The 21,360-nt window shown below is 43.9% G+C and overlaps 1 protein-coding gene and 1 long non-coding RNA gene across 8 annotated transcripts in view; one reads left to right on the top strand and one right to left on the bottom strand.

Moving 5' to 3' along the window:
- Positions 1 to 21,360, top strand: part of TPK1 (thiamin pyrophosphokinase 1) — a 251,460-nt gene that overhangs the window by 139,233 nt on the left and 90,867 nt on the right. For all 7 annotated transcript variants that reach the window (XR_014173172.1, XM_081931180.1, XM_081931184.1 and 4 more), the window contains one exon: positions 8,385 to 8,480. Coding sequence is in view for 6 of the 7 variants with exons in the window: in XM_081931180.1 (XP_081787306.1) it covers positions 8,385 to 8,480 (96 nt within the window). In the remaining variant the exon portion in view is untranslated. The remainder of the gene's footprint in view (positions 1 to 8,384; positions 8,481 to 21,360) is intronic.
- Positions 4,236 to 12,910, bottom strand: LOC309380963. The gene is made up of 3 exons (XR_014173233.1): positions 11,423 to 12,910; positions 5,774 to 6,057; positions 4,236 to 4,383 (listed from the first exon to the last, which is right to left on the bottom strand). It is a non-coding gene; the product is annotated as an uncharacterized lncRNA (long non-coding RNA).

Below are 21,360 nucleotides of genomic sequence, written 5' to 3' on the forward strand. Positions count from 1 at the left end.
GTCCAAGGGCTAGGAAACTCATCTTTTGCGGGTACGAACCACATGCCAAATCTTGGAGGTTTGTGGACCCAGGTGGGGATACTACAAGAGTGGTCCTCAGTAGGAGCGCTGATTTTTGTGAGCAGTCCGGATGGACTCACTTACACGCTAACCCTGACATTTTGAGAGATGATTTAGGCATTCATGCTGAGAAAGAAAGTCCAGAGAGTGATGAGCCAGAAGGGGATGGTGCACATGGTTCAGATGCAGATTCTGATCAGGCACGAGGTTCTTCTCCTAAGGTAGAAAAGCCAGAATCTAGGAGTGCTCCAACTTCGCCAGTCAGTAGGCCTAGCAGACAGCAAAAGCAAAGCAGGTCACCTGCAACACCAAGCCCAAGGGAGGTATCTAAACGGAGGTCTTTATCCCTAGGGGCGCGTCCAGATATAAAGTCTGAGACAGATTCTGACAGCCAACGGTCAGAGGGGGCACAAGAGGAGCAATTGCGCAGGTCAAAACGCGCCACGAAGGGCAAGCCGCCAGAGCGGTTTAAGGTGACAAGTGTATACGTAAATATGGCACAGTGTGAGCCAGAAAGCTATATGGAAGTACAACAGCTTCCAAGCTCAGAAGCCGTAAAGTGGCAGGAAGCAATGGAAAAAGAGATGGCTTCAATGAAGTCTCTCGGTGTGTTTACAAGTACAGAGCTTCCGAAAGGGCAACAAGCTGTAGGTTGTCGATGGGTATATCGTTTAAAGCCCACAACTACTGAAGAGTTGCAATATAAAGCCCGGCTAGTTGCAAAAGGGTTTTCGCAGCGCAAAGGTGTTCACTATTCTCAAATCTATGCCCCTACTTCAAGATCGGAGTCATTAAGAATGCTTCTAGCCTCTTCAGCTAAGAAGGGAAATAAGCTGTTTCATTTTGATGTCAATGTGGCTTATTTAAATGCAGACTTACAGGAGGAAGTCTATATGACACCACCACCAGGTTTTGAAGGAGACAAGCCAAACCAGGTCTGGCGCCTACACAAATCCATTTATGGGTTGAAACAGTCCGCCCGTAATTGGAATTCCTGCTTAAACGATGCTCTAGAGAGCATGGGGTTCAGAAAGAGCGCAGCAGATGCGTGTCTTTATCTAAAAGGCTCGGGATGTGAACAAGAAGCAGTTTTGATATTTGTTGACGATTTATTATACAGTGGAAAGGATGATAAACTTGCACAACAATTTGCCACAAAGCTTGGAGAAAGGTTTCAGATAAAATCACTAGGCAATGTATCTGTTTATCTAGGAGTTAAAATTCAGCAAGATGAAAATGGTAACTATTGGCTTAGCCAAGAAGCTAAAATCCAGCAGTTGCTGGAAAGGTTTAAAATGAACAACTGTGCTGGTGTTAAAACCCCAATGGAGTTAAGTTACACAAAGGATGCTCAAACTGAGCAAAAGGCAGAGTTCTGTAATCCCGGGGTTTACCAGTCAGCGATAGGCAGTCTACTCCACATTGCACAGTGGACTCGGCCCGATATAACATATGCTGTCAACATGCTGTGTAGACAAGCTGAAAAACCGTCAATGCATGCTTGGCAAGGAGTAAAAAGAGTTTTAAGGTATCTCCAAACTACCAAAAGCTTTCGCTTAAAACTATCAGCAGAGGGCAGCACACAACTTGAATGTTGGGCCGACAGCAGTTGGGCAGATGCTGGACCAGATAGAAAATCAGTGTCAGGAATGGCGATAAAATTTGGAAATGCACTAATTGGTTGGAGATCAAGAAAACAATCACTTATAGCTTTAAGTTCAACTGAATCTGAGTTCAATGCGTTATCAGATATATGTAGAGAACTGGAATTTTATAAGCAACTGGTACAAGAATTGTTTGGAGAATGTTCCCTACCTATCAGAGTGTGGGAAGACAATCAACCTTGTATTAAACTAGCTAAATCAGGTCAATTCAAGGCGCACACAAAACACTTGGATATCCGTTATCAAAATGTATGCCAAAGTGTAAAACAAGGTTTAATTGAACTAAAGTATTGTCCAAGCCAAGAAAATCTCGCAGACGGTTTTACAAAAGCTTTGAGTCCGCAATCTCATAAATGTTTCTGTTCAGGTTTAAATTTGTATTAAGGTTGGTACAGCTCAGTGTTACGAGCGAGAGGGGGTGTTGCTATCAAAGGGTTAAAAGAGTAGCAGAAACGCTCTAATCACTGAGCAGCTGGAGGTCATTAGGCTTCCAGGAACATGAGTCTGTATAAATAGTCCCCCTGTTTGTTTGTTCTTCCCCTTCTCCCTTTTGGGTGTGTGTTTTGCTGAGATGTGTGGTTCGTCGCCAGGATTGTTTTTTGGTGTTTTGTAAATAAACCTTATTTTTGATTTACAAACCGCATGCTCCAGGACTCCTTTTTGGGAAGATGCTGCCTCTCCTGCCCTTCTTAGCTGCTGCGCGAAATCCTCTGCCGTGGTGAGACTTTTAAAGAAGGAAGTGCACTGGGCATTTACATTAAACTAATTAAAGTTTAATGGGACAAAGCCCCCTCTAGAGGGATTATGGTAACTTTGTTTCCTTCCAGATCACACCCAAAAGTCAAACTAAGTTGTTATCCCTTGTTTTCAACAATTTATATCCAAATTGTAACGAATCTAACTGGCAAAGTCATCGTAACAAAGTTCTCTTTTTATTCTCCAACTTTGACAGCTACTTTGACAGCTGTCAAAATCTTTATATCTCCTCACCAGGCTCTCTCACGGATCACTCCCGGTTCCCGGGGGGGGGGGTTGCACTTTAGCTCACACAATCCACTTTTCTCCTCCAGCACTATCTTGTAATTTTCCATCGTGAAATTAATAACTTTTATCAATAAAAAACAGACCCTTCTCTCGATCTTAGTTGTCAGATCCTTGCTTTAAATCCTCTACAACAGGGGGGAGACGGACTTCCTTTTTGCACCTCCCCCGCTCGTTCCGAATTTAAAAAAAAATATTTCCTTTTAAGTCCGATTTCCCAATTACTCACGGGTTGTTGTTTTTAGTCCAAATTTCAATGGAAGAAGTCAGCGCTCTCTGCCAAATGGCATGCGGCTTCGCTCGGCAGGGGAAGCGGAGGACTCATAGCACCACACCCCCACACCCCCCGCTCCGTAGCCTTTAAAAAGGCTCCTTCGCGGGTCGGGGGCGCAAACGGTGCCTGCCGAGTCACCAGGTCCATGGGCATCTGCGCCCATGGTTTTTGAGGGTCCCCGCGTCGCCAGCGCGGCGGGACCCAGCCCCTGTCGAGCAGGCTCCCTCCGGAGCTCGGAGGGAGCCCGCCATTCGGTGATGGCGCCAACCTGGAAGTCCCCTAGTGGAACTTTACAGCCGGCTGCAGAACAGACAGGTTTAGATTTGACATAGGCGGAACAGTGGCCAGTGCCCAGTGCGACTCCCTCAGACATTGGAATGCCAGTTGCCAAGAGAACAACTGAGAGCGGGCTGGAACACAGCCAAAGCTCTCAGGAAGCTCAGACAGGTGCAAACAGACACAGAGACAGTCTAGATCAGCGGTTCTCAACCGGTGGGTCCCCCATCACCCCTAGCTAGCAAGGCCAGAGCTCAGGGATGATGGGAGTTGTAGTCCAACAACATCTGGGGACCCACAGGTTGAGAACCTCTGGTCTAGAGGAACAGGAAGAGGTTGGAGCTGATCCAATAAGTCCGAAGAGTTGGCAAATGGGAGGGCTGCTGGACAGGAAGCAAAACAAGAGATGTAAGGTGCGAAAGTTCAGTATCTTCTCTAAGAACCGGAAGGAGTCTTCAGAAGGGTCATTTTGAATGATAATGCCGGCAGCTTTGTTAGAGCCGCCCAGAGCTATCTGTTTGTTTTTGCAATAAATCCTCTTTTTTAATTACCTGCGCTTACTGTGTTATCAAACCGGAACCTGGACTCCTGACATCGACAGAGTGTAATTTCTTCCATTGCGGGGGCGCAAGTGGACTAGTAAAATTATTTGTCACCTAATAATTTCTGTGGACTTATTTCCAAGATCAATGAAATGGTTTTATGTCAGTTCAGCTTTTCTGAGTGTTGAATGCCACTGTATTCTGCCCACAGACACCAGATCAAATCTGCAAGGAAATGGTTTTAAAAATGTCAGCTAGTGCCAAAGTAGTGAAGCAAAGAGTGCTGATGGCATTTTATATCTCTTATTTATAAACCAGTATCTGTAAACTGCTTACTTGTCTGGTACTCTGGAGCAAGAAAGAGAGAGAGAGAGACCCTGGGGGAAAACAGTCTTTATTTTTTAATCTGAGAGTAAAAGTGTGACCTCTTTGTCATTCTTCTAGTTCCAGCAGCTTATGTTAGTCCTGAAACACCAGCTGTCCTCTTGGTTTCACTCTTTCAAGAAAAGCTGTTATAGACAATGGGCTGTTGAGATTGAGAGCCTAGAGGTTAATTTCTTAGAAACAGCAAAAGATGGTATTTTAAAAGTTGCCATATAGATTCTCTCTGCAACTACAAAGACAGTGCTTTTCTTCCATAAGAGGGCACCTCATGTGGACAAGCATAAGCACAGTAGTTGTTCCATCTGGTTGTTCCTTCTGCATGGTCACATCCCATCCTGCTCTGGATGTAACGTTTGAGATGCAATAGTCGTGTGGATGTATGTATGATCCAGTTCTGTCCCAGGCCTGCACCACCTCTTCCTGGAGCCCTCAGCATCACCTATATCAATTTGCCCTTCCCATGTGTCAGTAGAATTTGGGGTGTTCCTGAAGCAGTGTGGGTTGCAAGCACGCAGAAGTGGCAGTCACGCTTGCCAGGCAATCAGTAACATGTGGACTTGCAAATCACAAATTCTCCCACAAGCAGTACTTGTTATTTCAGTAACTGTTACCAAACACATTACATTTTCCCACATGAACTCATGTACATGCACAGTCAACAAGTGGACTGAGGTCATATTTATATGTAAGAGAAAAATACTGTTTCATTCCTCAGTAACTTACCAAGGAATTTAGGTGGCCCTGAGAATCTGAGAATTCTAATAAATATTCTGTGGTCCCAACAGATAATTTCTGTATTTACTCAAATCTAGTGCTCACCATTTTTGGCCAAATAATGTTGCGAAAATTAAGGTGCGCATTAGATTCGATTGCACACTTACATTCGCCAGCAAATACTTTTTGGTTTCAAGGTTTTGAAAATTGAGGTGCACATTAGATTCAGTAGCACATTAGACTCGAGTAAATACGGTATATTTGCATGTCTGGATTTAGTTATCTTATCTGCTGGCAGATGATGCTTTACTTTTTGAATTTCTGGACCTATATTTTTTAAAGCTGTCATCCTTTGTTTTATTAGCCTTTCCTGAGCTTTAAATGGTATGTTCAGACTCATAATATAGGGGGGCTCACTGGTGAGAACCTAATTTTCTTATCAGTCACTACAGTACAAGGTAAAAGTATGAAATGAATCATATATGGATAGAGCCACAAAGCCTTTAAAGAGACCTTGAAGTAGTGGTTGAAGGAAACTCTAAATCTAGCAACTGTGGTCCTTATTATAATTTATGACGCTATATAGGTATTTTGTATCCTTGAAACCTCATTGAATGGCGACTTTATATGGTGGACATACTTCACTATTCCTTACTCAGCTCTTTAGCAGCAGCTTAGGAACTGTTTGAGCACTGAATTAAGAGATGCAAACTTGTGTATTGCTCCATTTTAACATAATCTTGACACCTATAACTTAGTGCAGTATGTAAGGAGTCTTATTTTTTAAAAAAGAAAAGAAATACTTAAAACAAACTCACCAAGCTATAGGAAAACGATGTTTTTGTGCCCTCTGATTCAAGCATTCCATAATAGCTGAGCTATAGGTAGGGGGCTAAAATCAGCAAATGGTTCTATGCGGGGTGCTGAGCTTCAGAAACTTAGCTTGCTATAAACCTTGGAAAGTCATGTGAGAGATGGAGCTTCACAAGCTTTCCTCCATTGTAGGTTGTCCTTTTCATCATGATGCCATGGTCAGTGTCAGTGTCCACCACCTCAGCCATTCGCTGGTCTCATTATGAGGTGGACCTGGAAAGAAGCTCCCCTTTTCTGTAGGAAAAAATGGCAATTATTGTCAATGATGGCAGCCTTTGGAGGTAGATTTGCTGCTCCTTTTCTTATAGTAAGGCACCAGCAGTTAATTTTCTTCATTTAAGACCTTTTGCTGTTATACTTCCTCCACAATAAATATTAATAAAATAAGAGGACCAGAGTTAAGAAAGTGTATTTGATATGAACACCTTTGTTTATGCTACAATACAGATAAGGATACAGTGGTACCTCGGGATGCGAACAGGATCCATTCCAGAGCCCCGTTCGCATCCTGAATAGAACGTAAGACGCGACGGTGCGTCTGCGCGGGTAGTGTTTTGCCGCTTTCGCGCATGCACATGACATCAATTTGAGCGTCTGCGCATGTACGAGCGGTGAAACCTGGAATTAACGCGCTCTGTTACTTCCGGGTTGCCACGGAGTGCAGCCTGCAAGCGCTCAACCTGAAGCACATTCAACCCGGAGTATGACTGTACACATCAAAGCATCATTTTATATGGCAATGCAGATCAGCTCATCATATTTGTTTGTTTGTTTGTTGAATTTATATACTGCCCTATACCTGGAGGCATTAGAATTAGTAAAAAAGTTATATATACATTTACTTTTTTAAAAATGGCTTTTCTGGCCTTTTTTGTGAAATACTTAAAATCACAGAATGAAAATTAATTGTTTTGGCAATGTTGAATTCAGTATTTACCCCGGCCAAATCCACAACAAGTTCCTGAGACACTGTAGTCCTCAAATGATTCTTAATTACCGGTAACTTGAGTTTGCTAAATGACCTCTCTCCAGAATTTACTGTTGCTGGAATTGTTAGTAGTATTCATATGCTAACAGAAATATTTGGAAACAGGTCACCACATCTGTACTCCCTTAACAAGTTTAATGGCTTCAACTGCATTTACAAAAATTGCTTCGTGTACTGAGGGTAAATGTTGCATTTCTTTTCCAAAACCATCACGTTAAGGTCAGTAGAGTATTGCTATGATAAATATAAAGCTTTTCTCTCTACATCACTTTTACATGTTGACAGAAGAGGAAGCAGGTGGGGGGAGTATTGTGGCATTATATGTTGTTGGCTTCCGCTTGTCAAACCGCTGTCTTAGATGCACCAAAGTGACCCTCTCTTGACCTCGCTGATGTGGTCCGAAGGAAAGCAGAGCAATGCATTTGGCACCAGCTTGTCTGCAGGAGTTGCCAGAAGGAGGCATACAAGACACCATCCAACTGTCTTAGGGCCCCCACTCCAGATTTGTGCAGGGTTTCCTCCTTAGCCTTTCTTCTTCTGAAGATATCCCACAAGGCAGTGGAGGTTTAAGAACAGAGTTTCCATCTCCTCGATGGGCCACCTTCCCAGGTTGGCAAGCCCTATCTGCCACTCACTTTTCTCCACAACACACACAGAAACTGCCCTCTTGACCCACTATTGGTCTCATCCACCCAATCCACCAGAGCCTGTCTTCTCATGCAGGAGGAGTACCTCACTCACTGTCAGCTGCCCTCATCTGGTTAGCCAACCAGTCAGTGAGACCCATCAGCCACCCTTATCTGGTTTAGCCGGACATTCAAAGTGTCCTGGTTCGTGGCCTCTGTTGCGCGTTGACAGATTCCAGGAGCCACAGGTGAAAGCTAAGTGCAGGGTGGGAACAAAAGGTGGACAACCCAAAGACTCTACACCAATGTGACCGCACCAATCGCGCTCTCCTAGATTACACACACAACGGTGTCAGATACCTTTCCTCAATTTCAGAGATTACATGAGAGGGATAATGAGGGTGATCCCTGTCCCCTGATTCCCCTGATGGCTCAGCGTTCAGCGTTCAGCATAAGAATGTTTGCCATCCCTCTAATAGGCCACAATGCATGCCTTATCTTACAGCATCATACACAATGTTTATAAATGTTGATTGCTTATGTATTTAAGGTTATGAGGTTTCCAGTGGTGCTCCTGAATTTAAATTCATTGAATCTTGTACGTTCAATAACAACCAATTAATAAAAAAAACCACATGCCTTCATTGGGTGGGTTTCATTGGGTTTGGTAGGTCACAAGTAGCAGAAACCTGCTTTCTGATGTCACAACAGCCACAGAATTAGAGACTTCATCATGAAAAATACATATTGAAATGTATTTGTAAAAGCTTGTCTCTAAATGGAGCTGGATTGAAGTCTGTATTTTGAAAAGAGTTCTTTCTATACCAAGACACAAGTATCAAAGCAGCAAAAAGCAAGGAAAACAGTTGTGCTTGATTCTGAAGTTGTGCTTGATCCTGAACATCTGCCCCTTTCTTTCTGCTGTTTTATTACCTCCCATAGGGGTGTGAACTCATAGAGACCCCAGATCAAGACTTAACAGACTTCACCAAGTGCCTTCAGATACTCCAGCGGAAGATAGAAAAGAACAACTTGCAGGTAAAGTAGCAACTCTTTAAATACACATTTTGTGACAGTGAATCTTTCTCCCAATGCTCACTGAATGAGTTCGAGAGTCTCTTGATGTTTTTCCAAGTCTAAAGCTCATTTATATTGTGTTGAGTCATGTTGTGTCATGTGGCTTGAGGTAGAAAGCAAAACAGACATCAGCTACCTAAAAAAGATTACTCTTTTTATTATTTATGTCAGAGCTGCCCAAGGTCCCAGCTCACAGAGGACCAACGCCAGTTCTTGTTATATACAAAAGTCTTTATTAAGGTTCAGTTTCGATTCTAAAGCCGCAGCGCGCAGCTCTACGTCTCAACGCTAGACCGCTGAAGCTCTGTCTGAATCTCCTCCCCCCAGACACCAGTTCAAGACCCTAGCCTTGCTCCACCTCCTCCTTTGCTCCTTTCTCCTCTGGGTCCTTCTGCCCGCTGGGGTGCTGCCCTTTCTGGACTCTTCTGATGCTGAGTCCCTGGATTCTTCCCCCTGCCTCCGGCGTGCTTTAGGACCTGGCTCCCAGTCTGCGCTCCCGGCTGTCCCGCACGCCTGTGCATTTGAACTTGGCGCACGCGCCCAGCCGGTAACCATCCTCCTGATCGTTACACTGCTCCTTTCACTGCTTCCCCTTCGGGGGGGGGGGCTAGCTGGCTCTGACTTCCCCTCTGTTCCCTCACTCAGCGACAGGGGCGTGGTCAGTCCTGACTCATCTTCTCTTTCCCCTGAAGGGGAAGCCGGCCCTGACACGTGGGACCCTTCCCCCCCCGCTACGCTCCAGTGGGGAAGCTGGTCCCGATCTCCAGCTGCTGCTTTGGGAGTCACCGCTGGTCCCTTGCTTCTGGTGCGTCCCCCCCGGGACCCCCCTTGCTCTGGCTATAGGTGCCCCCTTCTGGGAATCTTCCAAATCACTGGACAGACTCATGGAATCTCTTGTCCCACTGTCATCCTCACCTACACTGCCTTCGGATTGTTCCCCTTCGCTCTCCACTTCCTCCTTCCCCTGTGCCTCTGCTCCTGAACCCCTGACAATTTATTTATAATATTTTATTAATACATTACAATAAAAAATCTAATCTAAACAAAAACAAAACAAAGAAGATAAAAAGAAGCACGACTCTTTCAGAGGTAAATTGTAACTTGACCAACACAGAGAAAGGTGGATCCTCCTAGCTCTCACCTGAGAGCTTCCCTTTCTTTTCCCAACCTCCCATCCTCGGAGATCTTCCTTTCCTTGCCCCTCACACAGGGTCTTTCATCAACTCTCCATCACCTTCATCTGCAAGTTAACCCTTCTTTAAACCCTGAGTAGAGGACCGTAAATAATACAACAGACAAAGCACAAACAAAAACAAAACAAAAAATAAAAGGGAAAGAGAAGAAAAAGCTAAGAATATTAAATGAAGTAATAATAATAAAACGTTAAAGAAAAAAAGGAAGAAAAGGGGAATAAGTAAAAGGGACTGCTAACTATTTGTCAGTCAGTTCCTCAAAATAGTCAAATATTCAATCCAGAGTAATATCTAGCTGTTCCTCCATCTGCTATACAATGTTTTCCCAGTTTTCTTCAGTTTGGGCATCTCAAGTTCATTCTTTTTTCTTTCCAAACAAGAATTCCAAAAGAAGTTATCCAATACTTATTACAAGTCAGCCAGCAATAGTCTTCCTCCAACCCAACTTCATCTCCAATATTTTTTTAAAAAATCATTCTTTGTTCTTTATTCTCTCAAGAGTTTATTTGCTGTGGTTATGTAATAAGACAATGATCCACACTTGGTTACTTATTTTATAGTCATTAATTCACACCCAAATCCATTTCTTTCCAATCCCATTTCAGATTGGCCAGGATTTCCTGTCATTTTTAAAAAAAAATATGATTTCCATTCCTTCTCTTCCATTCTTTTTCCAAAAATGTTGCAAGAGACTTAGTTGCTGTTTCCTCTTAATTCAATCCAAACTGTACACAGAGACCTTTCTTTCTCAACCCTGTCTCTGCTGACACAGAATATTTCTTAATTTCTCCTTCAGCATCATAGCTCCAACATTATATTGTTCCTGTCCTTCAGACATCTGTGTAAAGCCATTCTCTTGATGTGGCAAATCATCATTAGTGTTTTCCCCTGAAAGCTGTAAATCTTCTTCAGCCTCTGCCTCATCTAATACATTTCCATTGAACATTTTCTGTTTCCACTCTTAATTCCTTTAATTGTTCATCAAATAATTGCTATACAGCCCTTTAGTGGTGTCTCCCTTTAAGCCAGCCATTGGGTTGTATTTTCAATGAAAAAGATGGTTCTTGTGACAGAGAATGAAATTGGAAAGACATCCGCAGTAGAAAAGTGTAATGGTTGTGGGACCCTTTAGTTACCCTCACATAGCCTGAGTAAATGCATATTCTGGGCATGTCAAAAAGGTGAAATTTCTTACTGTGTCCTGGAACTCTAATGCTATATTTATTTATTTCATAAAATTTATATATCACTTGATCATAAAAAACCCTCAAAGCAGTTTATGAAAAATAAAACAATAAAATCAAGCAAAATTCACAACTGTACTTTAAAACAAAATTCAAAATACTGACTCAGATTAAAATTACCTCAACTTTTAAAGCATCTGGGTGAGCTTGTCTAAACAAGAATGTTTTTTGCAGATGCCGAAAAGACTGCAGTGAAGATGCCTGCTTGATATCAATAGGCAGGGAGTTCTATAGTGTTGGCACTGCTACACTAAGCACTAAATTGTGTTACTGTTGCTTTTTGGCCAAAAAAGTGCTGCCGCCCCCCAAGGCAGCTTACAAATAATGAACACCACAACTGCAAACAACAAACAATGCCAAATGATAATATTTCCAAACAAAAACTTAACATTTCAAAAGTCTCAAAATGCCAAATACGTTTGAAGAGCATTCACTCAACAAAAATGTTGAGAGAGCAAGAATAAACACTTAGGCAGAATCTCCTCTTTAAAAGGGCTCCAGTCATGGAAGTGGGAGAATGAAGGTGGACAATCTTGCCCTTGCTGGTTCTAGCAGTCTCTCCTCTGTAGATGGCTTTAAAAGGAAATTTGACAAATTTAGCTGGTACCAGAATCACCCTACCTGTGAAAAAGGGATGCAACAGAAATATGCAGAATCCTGATTAAAAAGCAGACTCACCCAATTTGATCCAGATGGATCATGTCCTGGATCAGATCACGGGCCTATATGAGAACCTGCAGTCCTGCAGATCTGTTCGTGTGGCAATCCAAGGCCTGCAGGGTCATCTCTATCCCTTGAAAATATCCTTTTGAAAAAGCCCAGAAAAGGTTGTCTGTCTCCACAGCCTGGAGCAGCTATTGCATACACCTCCAATTGCAATAAAGTGAATCCCCCTGGGAGCAACAGGACTTGGTGATGTTCCATTGCTCTCAGAAGAATCATACAGAAAGAAGCATGTCTGTTCCCAGGCTGAGGGTGGCTGGGTGACATCTTTTGGAGCTTTTTAAAAAGGACCCCAACAGACTTCAGACTGCCTCAAGGATCTGCAAAACTGTGGGGCCCAATCTTCACTATACATTTAAACCCCTTTCAACAGCCATGACTTCCCCCAGAGCTTCCTGGGAACTGAAGTTTCTAAGGGTGATGAAGGTTGTTAGGAGACTTCTTATTCCAGTGTGGTATAAGAGTGTCAGCCTATGGGAAGACCACAGAAGGGACAAAAAGCAGTAGCCCTCTCACACTCTTGTTGCGCAGCGACTGACGCTGACAGTTTGGAATGGATGGACTCAGTGAAGTCCAGTCAGGCCAGTTTCCAAAACACTCTCCCAGTCTCCTCAGAACAAACTCTTCAGTCCCCCATGACAGCTCACAGGGACAAAAAGAGCTGTGCTGCAGATGTGCTCCACAGGGTCACATAAGTGATCATAGCAGACCCTCATTTAAAGACATGAGGCTCACCCTTGATTCTAACTTTATCTACCAGTTCTTCCATTCATTTTGCACTATATTACAGAATCAAATAATCAATCACAGAGCTTTATGCCACAGAGCAAAGGTTTAGAAGAGAATTTTTTTAATTGCCTCCATTAAAATCCTCCCTGGGAGCAATTGGCAGTTTTCATTTTTTGTTTCTGCTCCCTTGGCAGTTCTGGACTGGAATGCAGTTCTTTTCACTTTGGTTACAAAGCCTGCAGAATCTCATTGGGCCTAAATAAAGGTTGATGAGGCTTTTCGTGGTTTGTTGCTTTACAGACAAAAGTCAAGTTAGTCTAAATTTAGAGCTTTGGCTGGGGTGGGGAATCTTTGGTGACAGTCAAAGCCTTTGACGTTACACAAAAGATTCAGATGTATTCCAAGTCACAAGTATATTTTCATGCAGCTTTGCTAAGAAATAATAAAATGCTAGAACCACAGGACATCTTATGAAATAGTTCATTTTAAACTTGCTGCATTTTATATAACAAAAGGTAAATACTTGTCTTATGCGCAGGAGTCCTCCATTTAGTTGATCCCATCTTTCCTTGTTGGTGAAAGCTTTCAAGAATAAATCAGTTAAGGCTTAATTCCCAAGTCTTTCTTTGTATTGTTTCTATTGCATTCATACATACATTTTAGGCTCTGTTTTTTTTGTTTGTAATTCTTCATTCACTCTCTTACACTCCCCCGTACACACACACACACACACACACACACACACACATCCTTACAGAAACTGAGGCTTGCACTTATATTAGACTTACTTCCATTGCTTTCTGTGGGGATACCTTGGCAAAAAATTACTATTCTTTAATTTTCTCTCTCTACATTGTTCTACAATTGCAGTACAGTTCCGTAAAAGAATTCTATGTGTGTACAGGGGTTTAAGTGTCAAACTCTTTATACACATACTCTGTGTTAGAAACTGAGATATGAAAGCTAAGAGCTAAATGGCACCTTAAAGCTAGGTTATGGGTGCAACAACGGAATGTCTCAGTGTGATTTTTTATAACAAGAATACAAAGCTGAAAATGAATGAACTGCAGCTAAAATATTATGTTCATAATATTATTTTTCACATGGTCTAGTCCTTCCCCCTAATTTTTTTTAAGAGGGTCTCTTCTCCAATCTTCAGAGAGTAAAAGTCCTCCTTTCCTTCCACTCTGCAGTTTTAATCTGAAATCTTAGGTGCTGTATTGCACCCAGAGCACAGAAACTGCTCACAGTCATGAAATTCCTTGTCGCAAAATGTGCCTAGAACAATGGGAGTTTTGAACCCTGCACACACTGATTCCAAATAAAGTGTTGACCGTAGGTAACTTAGTGCCCAATTCTGGGGTTTTAGCCATCAAATATCCTTCACTCTTGAGTTTCATTACATTTAGTAATTTATAAGTTCACTCGTGAAGTTCTCCTTTCTTCTTCCTATGTGAGGTATTAATTTTAATCAATTGTTCCTTTATGTCTTTATCAATTATTATGTCCATCTTAGTTATTCCTAGTCTCCCATTGTGTCTTGCGGCACTGTTGACTTGGTGTCACTCGAAAGAGATCTCTCCTTTTTGTTATCCAGCTCCTCTGATTACAGCTGTAAAATTCTATCGCCATTGCTTTGAATCCCAGGAGGGAGGTTGCCTGGTGCCCCGCCAAAGCCTTGGCAAGTCCGCAAAGTCCAATCCATCCTCCCCTCAGTCAAGGAAAAAATAAGAATTAAAGTCTTTTAATTCCATACTATTATGTTTTCCTCACACAGCTCTGTTTGTCATTGCAATCCATAGCTGTACTCCCATCTTCCTTCAACTTCACTTGCTATATGGAAAAAATAATAATGGCATTCTCCATTGCTGAATCATTTATGTAACAAAGGATTTATAATGAAGCCATTGGCTCCCCCCCAACACATACTGTCTTTTAGATCGAATGAAATCACATTTCCTATTTAAATCTGTACAACCTTGTAGCTGTTTCAATTCGGCAGTTTTTGATCTTGTCCCATCATTACTAGCACGTGTCTGTGCATTAATCCTAATTAAAATCTTAATAAACAGAAGAACCACTGCTTCTTAATGAATGGCAGTGTTGGCATTCATTGGCATTACTGAAAGGCAAAGTGCTTTTGCACTCAGCGCCTCGCTACCTCCCACATTCCATGTTGGAGTGAAAGCCAGGTAATGAGACGATCTGGGAGTGAAGCTCATTTCCCCCGACCCTGGGGGGAGTTTACAAAGATAATTACCTTCAGTCATCTTTGTTTGTTCCTTCACCAGTGATCTCTCATTGTCTTGGGAGCTGCGCCATTAAGGCAACCGGAACCAGAAGCCGGTTTAAATTAAATAAAATAAAAAGGCTTAAGATTGAAAAAAAAACAAGTGTGGAAATTAAATTCAGGGAACAATTTTAAGTGCTTTTAATCCCCATTTACTTCACAAAACACATGCTGAAAATTGTGCAAGAATCAGTGTAACTTAAAAGTGCTTGAACAACAACAAAATCCTGGCATTTTTAAAAATTGAAAACTTGATTTATGAGCTAGACATGATACCTTCAATGACCATATGTCACCTAGTCCTGCTGCATGCTCTGTTTGTCCTTTTTCTATCCAGATGTAATGGTTTGTAAATCCATCAAGGAGAATATTCCATGGAGTTTCTCAATATCAAGCATAATACAGTGGTACCTCTACTTACAAACGCGATTCGTTTCGGGGTGCCGTTCGCACCCTGGAAAGTCCGTAAGTAGAGTGCCGTTATTGTGCATGCGTGAAGCGCGATAGAGCACTTCTGTGCATGTGTGAAGCGTGCAGATCGCTTCCGCGCACGCACGGCAAAACCCTGAAGTGTATACATGTTTGCCATGTTCACAACCCAAAAACCCGCAACATGAAGCGAACGCAACCAGAGGTATGACTGTATTGGACACAATTTTATAAAGTTTTTTTACTGCCTTATCATTGTAGGATGCTAAAAAGTAGTTATGCCTTAAGGCTGCAAAACAAAGTCAGTTTTCACCTGTTCGTTGTGTGATTCATAATTTCTGTTAGTGCCCATTAATAGCAGTGATCAAGCATGTTAGAAATACATAGGTAGCAGTTTCTTATCCCATTCATAATTCTTTTCACTACCTTTACCCCATCTCTTTCTCACTTGCTATATATCTGCACATACTTTTTACAGTTGTACCACTAATACCTTCTTCATTATTAAGTTATCCAAACAAGAATGAGAATGTCTGCTGCACCAATTAGCACAGAAGTGTGTTTTTTAACAAGCTTATAAACTGTTTAAAATTAATGGTCCCTTCCATTAGTCCCAGTAGGAAACAGAATTTAGAAGCTGTGATTTTTATCATGTGCTATCAGCTTTTGTTCCCAAAGGGTAGTGCTTGTTCCTTACCTAAGAAACCCCCCCCCCCGTTTTTTAGGTGGGTGCCATTTATGACACGACAGGTGGAGTATATAACCAATTCATGTAGCTTCTCCCTTTATAACATTAGAAAGGACAGAGCCCTTCTTTTTTGTCTTTTCAGCAAAAACTCTGCCACATACCTTGGTTCAGTTGCGTAGTGTGGGTTGTCAGCACCCGGGGCAAGGCAAGTAATTTGCGCCCCCTAACCCGTGGATTTTAGTAGGGGCAGAGAGCTGCGAGTGCGAGCACGCGCCCCCAAATGTTGCGCTTGGTGCGACCGGCCCCCCCTGCACCCCCCACGCTACGCCACTGCCTTGGTTATGTCTCACCTTGTCTATGATAATCTTTTCTTAGCGGGTCCTGCTTTCTTTCATCTTGGCCAACTCACATCAAACCAGTACTGTGTTCGCAGCATTATTCACCTTGATGGATGCCTTGACTGTATGAGAGGCAGAGCTCCTTAAATCCCTGCATTAGCTTCTTGTCCTCAACCAGATGGCCTTGCCCTCTCTTTTTCTTATTGTCTCTTATATCTTGACTCACTGGACAACTGGACAACAATTTTTTACTTTTTGAATGTTGTCTAGATTTCTACAATTGATTTAGGGTATTTTTGCACTGCTGAATCAGGAAATGGCATCCGTTTCTCTCCATCAGGTCAGGTTTTTGTGCTATGTTGATTTGGAAAAAAAATCAGATCTTGTGACCAAATCAATTACAGTGGTGCCTCGCAAGACGAAATTAATTCGTTCCGCAAGTCTCTTCGTCTTGCGGTTTTTTCGTCTTGCGATGCACGGTTTCCCATAGGAATGCATTGAAAATCAATTAATGCGTTCCTAGGGAAACCGCCTTCAGACCAGGTCCGGGGACAGTCTGTCCCCGGACCTCTTCTGAAGGCTGGGGGGCGCGGGCTTCGCAGCAGCGCTACGAAGCCCGGTGGCTGGGGCAGGTGTTCCCGCCCCCCCCTGCTTCGGAGCAGCGTTCCGAAGCGGGGTGGCTGGGGCAGGTGTTCCCGCCCCCCGCCCGGCTTCGCAGCAGCGCTACGAAGCCCGGCGGCTGGGGCAGGTGTTCCCGCCCCCCCACCCCGCTTCGGAGCAGCGTTCCGAAGCGGGGTGGCTGGGGCAGGTGTTCCCGCCCCCCCGCCCGGCTTCGCAGCAGCGCTACGAAGCCCGGCGGCTGGGGCAGGTGTTCCCGCCCCCCCACCCCGCTTCGGAGCAGCGTTCCGAAGCGGGGTGGCTGGGGCAGGTGTTCCTGCCCCCCCGCCCGGCTTCGCAGCAGCGCTACGAAGCCCGGCGGCTGGGGCAGGTGTTCCCGCCCCCCCCTGCTTCGGAGCAGCGTTCCGAAGCGGGGTGGCTGGGGCAGGTGTTCCCGCCCCCCCGCCCGGCTTCGCAGCAGCGCTACGAAGCCCGGCGGCTGGGGCAGGTGTCCCCGCCCCCCCACCCCGCTTCGGAGCAGCGTTCCGAAGCGGGGTGGCTGGGGCAGGTGTTCCTGCCCCCCCGCCCGGCTTCGCAGCAGCGCTACGAAGCCCGGCGGCTGGGGCAGGTGTTCCCGCCCCCCCCCTGCTTCGGAGCAGCGTTCCGAAGCGGGGTGGCTGGGGCAGGTGTTCCCGCCCCCCCCTGCTTCGGAGCAGCGTTCCGAAGCGGGGTGGCTGGGGCAGGTGTTCCCGCCCCCCGCCCGGCTTCGCAGCAGCGCTACGAAGCCCAGCGGCTGGGGCAGGTGTCTGGGATCTCTTTTGAAGCAAGCGGCTGCGGAGAGACGCGATCTCCCCGCAGCCGCTTGCTTCAAAAGAGGTCCGGGATCTCTTTTGAAGCAAGCGGCTGCGGAGAGAAGCGATCTCCCCGCAGCCGCTTGCTTCAAAAGAGGTCCGGGATCTCTTTTGAAGCAAGCGGCTGCGGAGAGACGCGATCTCCCCGCAGCCGCTTGCTTCAAAAGAGGTCCGGGATCTCTTTTGAAGCAAGCGGCTGCGGAGAGAAGCGATCTCCCCGCAGCCGCTTGCTTCAAAAGAGGTCCAGGGGCAGCGGGAAGAGCTGCCCCCGGACCTCTTTTGAAGCAAGGAGCGGTGGGGAGAAGCGATCTCCCCGCCGCCCCTTGCTTCAAAAGAGAAGACCCGCTGTCCCCGGGGCAAGCTTCGTTTTGCGAAGCAAGCCCATAGGGAAATTCGTCTTGCGAGACAACTCGAAAACGAAAAAACCTTTCGTTTTGCGAGTTTTTCGTCTCGCGAGGCGTTCGTCTTGCGGGGTACCACTGTACATTTTTGTGGCATTATCAGCTGATTTTTGTCAACACATATCATCCTAAATATGTTTTTAAGAGAAAAAAATGTTTTTCCAACAACATATATTGATTACCTGATAGAAACATTGATTACTGTATACTCAATGGTGGGCATTGATAAAGGTAAGTACACGTAAATTGCACATTGCATCACCATTTTTCAAACTTCAGGGCTTGAACTTCCGTTTCTTGGAAGTCGTGGAATGCTCAGCAGCAGGGAGGTCTCTATTCAGAGTCCAACAGTAGTCAGCCATCATGACTGTGTCCCAGCGACCCTGATACCTGGTCTCCATCTCTCTCATGTCCTGATGGAATCTCTCCCCCTGCTCGTCACTCATTGAACCCAGGTTCTCAGGAAACCGGTCCATATGTGAAAATAGGTAGTGCATCTTGACGCTCATGTTGCAGCCCAGGTACTTGGTGAAATCATGGGTACTTGGTGAAGCCAGACTGTTGTCCCAACAAAAAGTTCACCATCTTCAGGTCAACACAAATAAACCACTTATGCTGATCATAACCAATTTTCTCCAGCACATACTTCACCGCTTCATAGTTCTCCTTCAGTGTACTCGAGTGAGCCAGGGGTATAGAGGCAAACTGGTTGCTGTTGTGTAGCAGAACACATTTCAGTGATGGCTTGCTGCTGTCAGTGATCAGTCTCCAATCTTTGGGTTTGTACTGTGGCACTCCAAGCTTGAGCAGAAGCTGCGCAATATCTGCACAGTACACCAAGTCCTTCTCTTCCGAGAAAAAACGGAGGTACTCTTGATGCCTGTTGCGGAAGAAGCTGATGCGAGCACTGTCAGACAGGAGGTTTTTTTTCTTCAGTCTGGATGCCAACAGTTCGGCAGAGTCCTTTGACAAGCTGAGGTCACGAACTAGATCATTCAACTCCTTTTGGGAAAATGGATGTGGAGCATCATCTTCAAGAACCACTTCTTCTTCTTCATGTCCTTCAACACTGGAGGCATCTTCGTCACTAATGTCAGGAAGTTCTCCAAAGATAGGCACTGGAATTTCATCACAATGAGCTACAGGACGACGTGCTGATTGAAGATCAGGATACTTGAGGCTGCTCCGGTGCTTTCTGTTGATCCCAGTCACATCAACAGTGCAGAAGTAGCAGTCAGTGACATGGTTTGTCAGCTCCCTCCAAACCATGGGAATTCCAAACAAAAATAGGTACAAATTAGTCATAAGTTGACTAACACGTGGGGCGGCTGCCCCATTAACTTAGTTTTGATCCCCCAACTTTATGCTTTGCCGCACCAATTTATTGAAGATTTCAAGGTTTTATGACTTCAAACTGATCCCTTTTCGACATAATCACCCAGAACTATTGGACCTGAATACTTCTTGTCATTAAAATAATCATTTCCAATCAAAACAATTATTCAACATGGCATTTTACCCCCACCAACTTCTTCTAAAATGTACAAGCGTACATGTGAACAAAAACGTAAAAAAACGACATGTGGCCATAGCTCAAAAACCTGACCTGATTGAGCAAAACCAATTGATTTTGGGATTCAGCGCATCAGATTTGTCCTAAATCAACTGAAAAAACACAGACAACAAATTTGTTGTTGACCAGTGTAATTACCAGCTCTGCCATCTGACGGCCTCCTGCTCCCGGAAACAACTCTGCTTCGTTTGATGCCCCTGAGGCCTGGAGCTGCTTCTCAGAACACTCTCATGGTGGAGCCACTTAGTTTTGATCCCCCAACTTTATGCTTTGCCGCACCAATTTATTGAAGATTTCAAGGTTTTATGACTTCAAACTGATCCCTTTTCGACATAATCACCCAGAACTATTGGACCTGAATACTTCTTGTCATTAAAATAATCATTTCCAATCAAAACAATTATTCAACATGGCATTTTACCCCCACCAACTTCTTCTAAAATGTACAAGCGTACATGTGAACAAAAACGTAAAAAAACGACATGTGGCCATAGCTCAAAAACCTGACCTGATTGAGCAAAACCAATTGATTTTTGGATTCAGCGCATCAGATTTGTCCTAAATCAACTGAAAAAACACAGACAACAAATTTGTTGTTGACCAGTGTAATTACCAGCTCTGCCATCTGACGGCCTCCTGCTCCCGGAAACAACTCTGCTTCGTTTGATGCCCCTGAGGCCTGGAGCTGCTTCTCAGAACACTCTCATGGTGGAGCCACTCTTACTTCCATGAGGGCACCATTCTTTCTCCCTTAAAATCCCTTACAAAAATTTGGTGAAGCTTTTCAAATGGCCCCATGGTTTCAATATCTAGCTATAACTAAACCAAAGTATATGTAACTGAAATAATCACATATTCTTTCCCTGTTTTCTCCTGCCTTCATTTCCCTCTCCTCCTTCTTGACTGGGATTTGGCTAGAACAATAAACTTTTAAAAAAATATTATAATTATCATTCATGCAATATTTGATTATGTTTTTATATATGTTTGAAGCCGCCTTGAGTGGCTGGGGCAAACTTGTCAGATGGACAGGGTGCAAATAATAAAATTATTATTACTATTCTTCTTATCATCATTATCATCATCATCATTATTACCAGTGCTACTACTATTACTATTTATTGAGTTTATTAGTTGCTTGCCAGATAGGACTCCCCAAGCCACTTGTAGTATTTAAAGATAATAACATTAGTGATAATATAACAGCATTTGATTCTTTCCCACTCGTATATCTTTGAGTTCCTCTTTGATATATTCATCTTCTTTGTTAAATATATTTATCCTCTTCTTTAATATACAATATGTTCACCTTTTTCAATGTAATCACAGAGTATAATATACAGTAGCTGTAATATTAGTACTTTATGATTTTGTTGAAAGAAAACAGGGCAGGAGAGTGAAGAGTGAAAATCATGGATGTGAAGAAGTGTTTGTCATATATAATAATAATAATAATAATAATAATAATAATAATAATAATAATAATAATTTATTATTTATACCCCGCCCATCTGGCTGGGCCTCCCCAGCCACTCTGGGCGGCTTCCATAAAAACCAAAAATACAGTAAAATCACACGTTAAAAACTTCCCTGAACAGGGCTGCCTTAAGATGTCTTCTGAATGTCAGGTAGTTGTTTATCGCTTTGACATCTGCTGGAAGGGCGTTCCACAGGGTGGGCGCCACTACCGAGAAGGCCCTCTGCCTGGTTCCCTGTAGCTTTGCTTCTCGCAATGAGGGAACCGCCAGAAGGCCCTCGGCGCTGGACCTCAGCGTCCGGGCAGAA

The sequence above is a fragment of the Podarcis melisellensis genome (assembly GCF_964234715.1).
Source record: "Podarcis melisellensis genome assembly, chromosome: 12".
In the NCBI taxonomy this organism is placed as follows: domain Eukaryota; kingdom Metazoa; phylum Chordata; class Lepidosauria; order Squamata; family Lacertidae; genus Podarcis; species Podarcis melisellensis.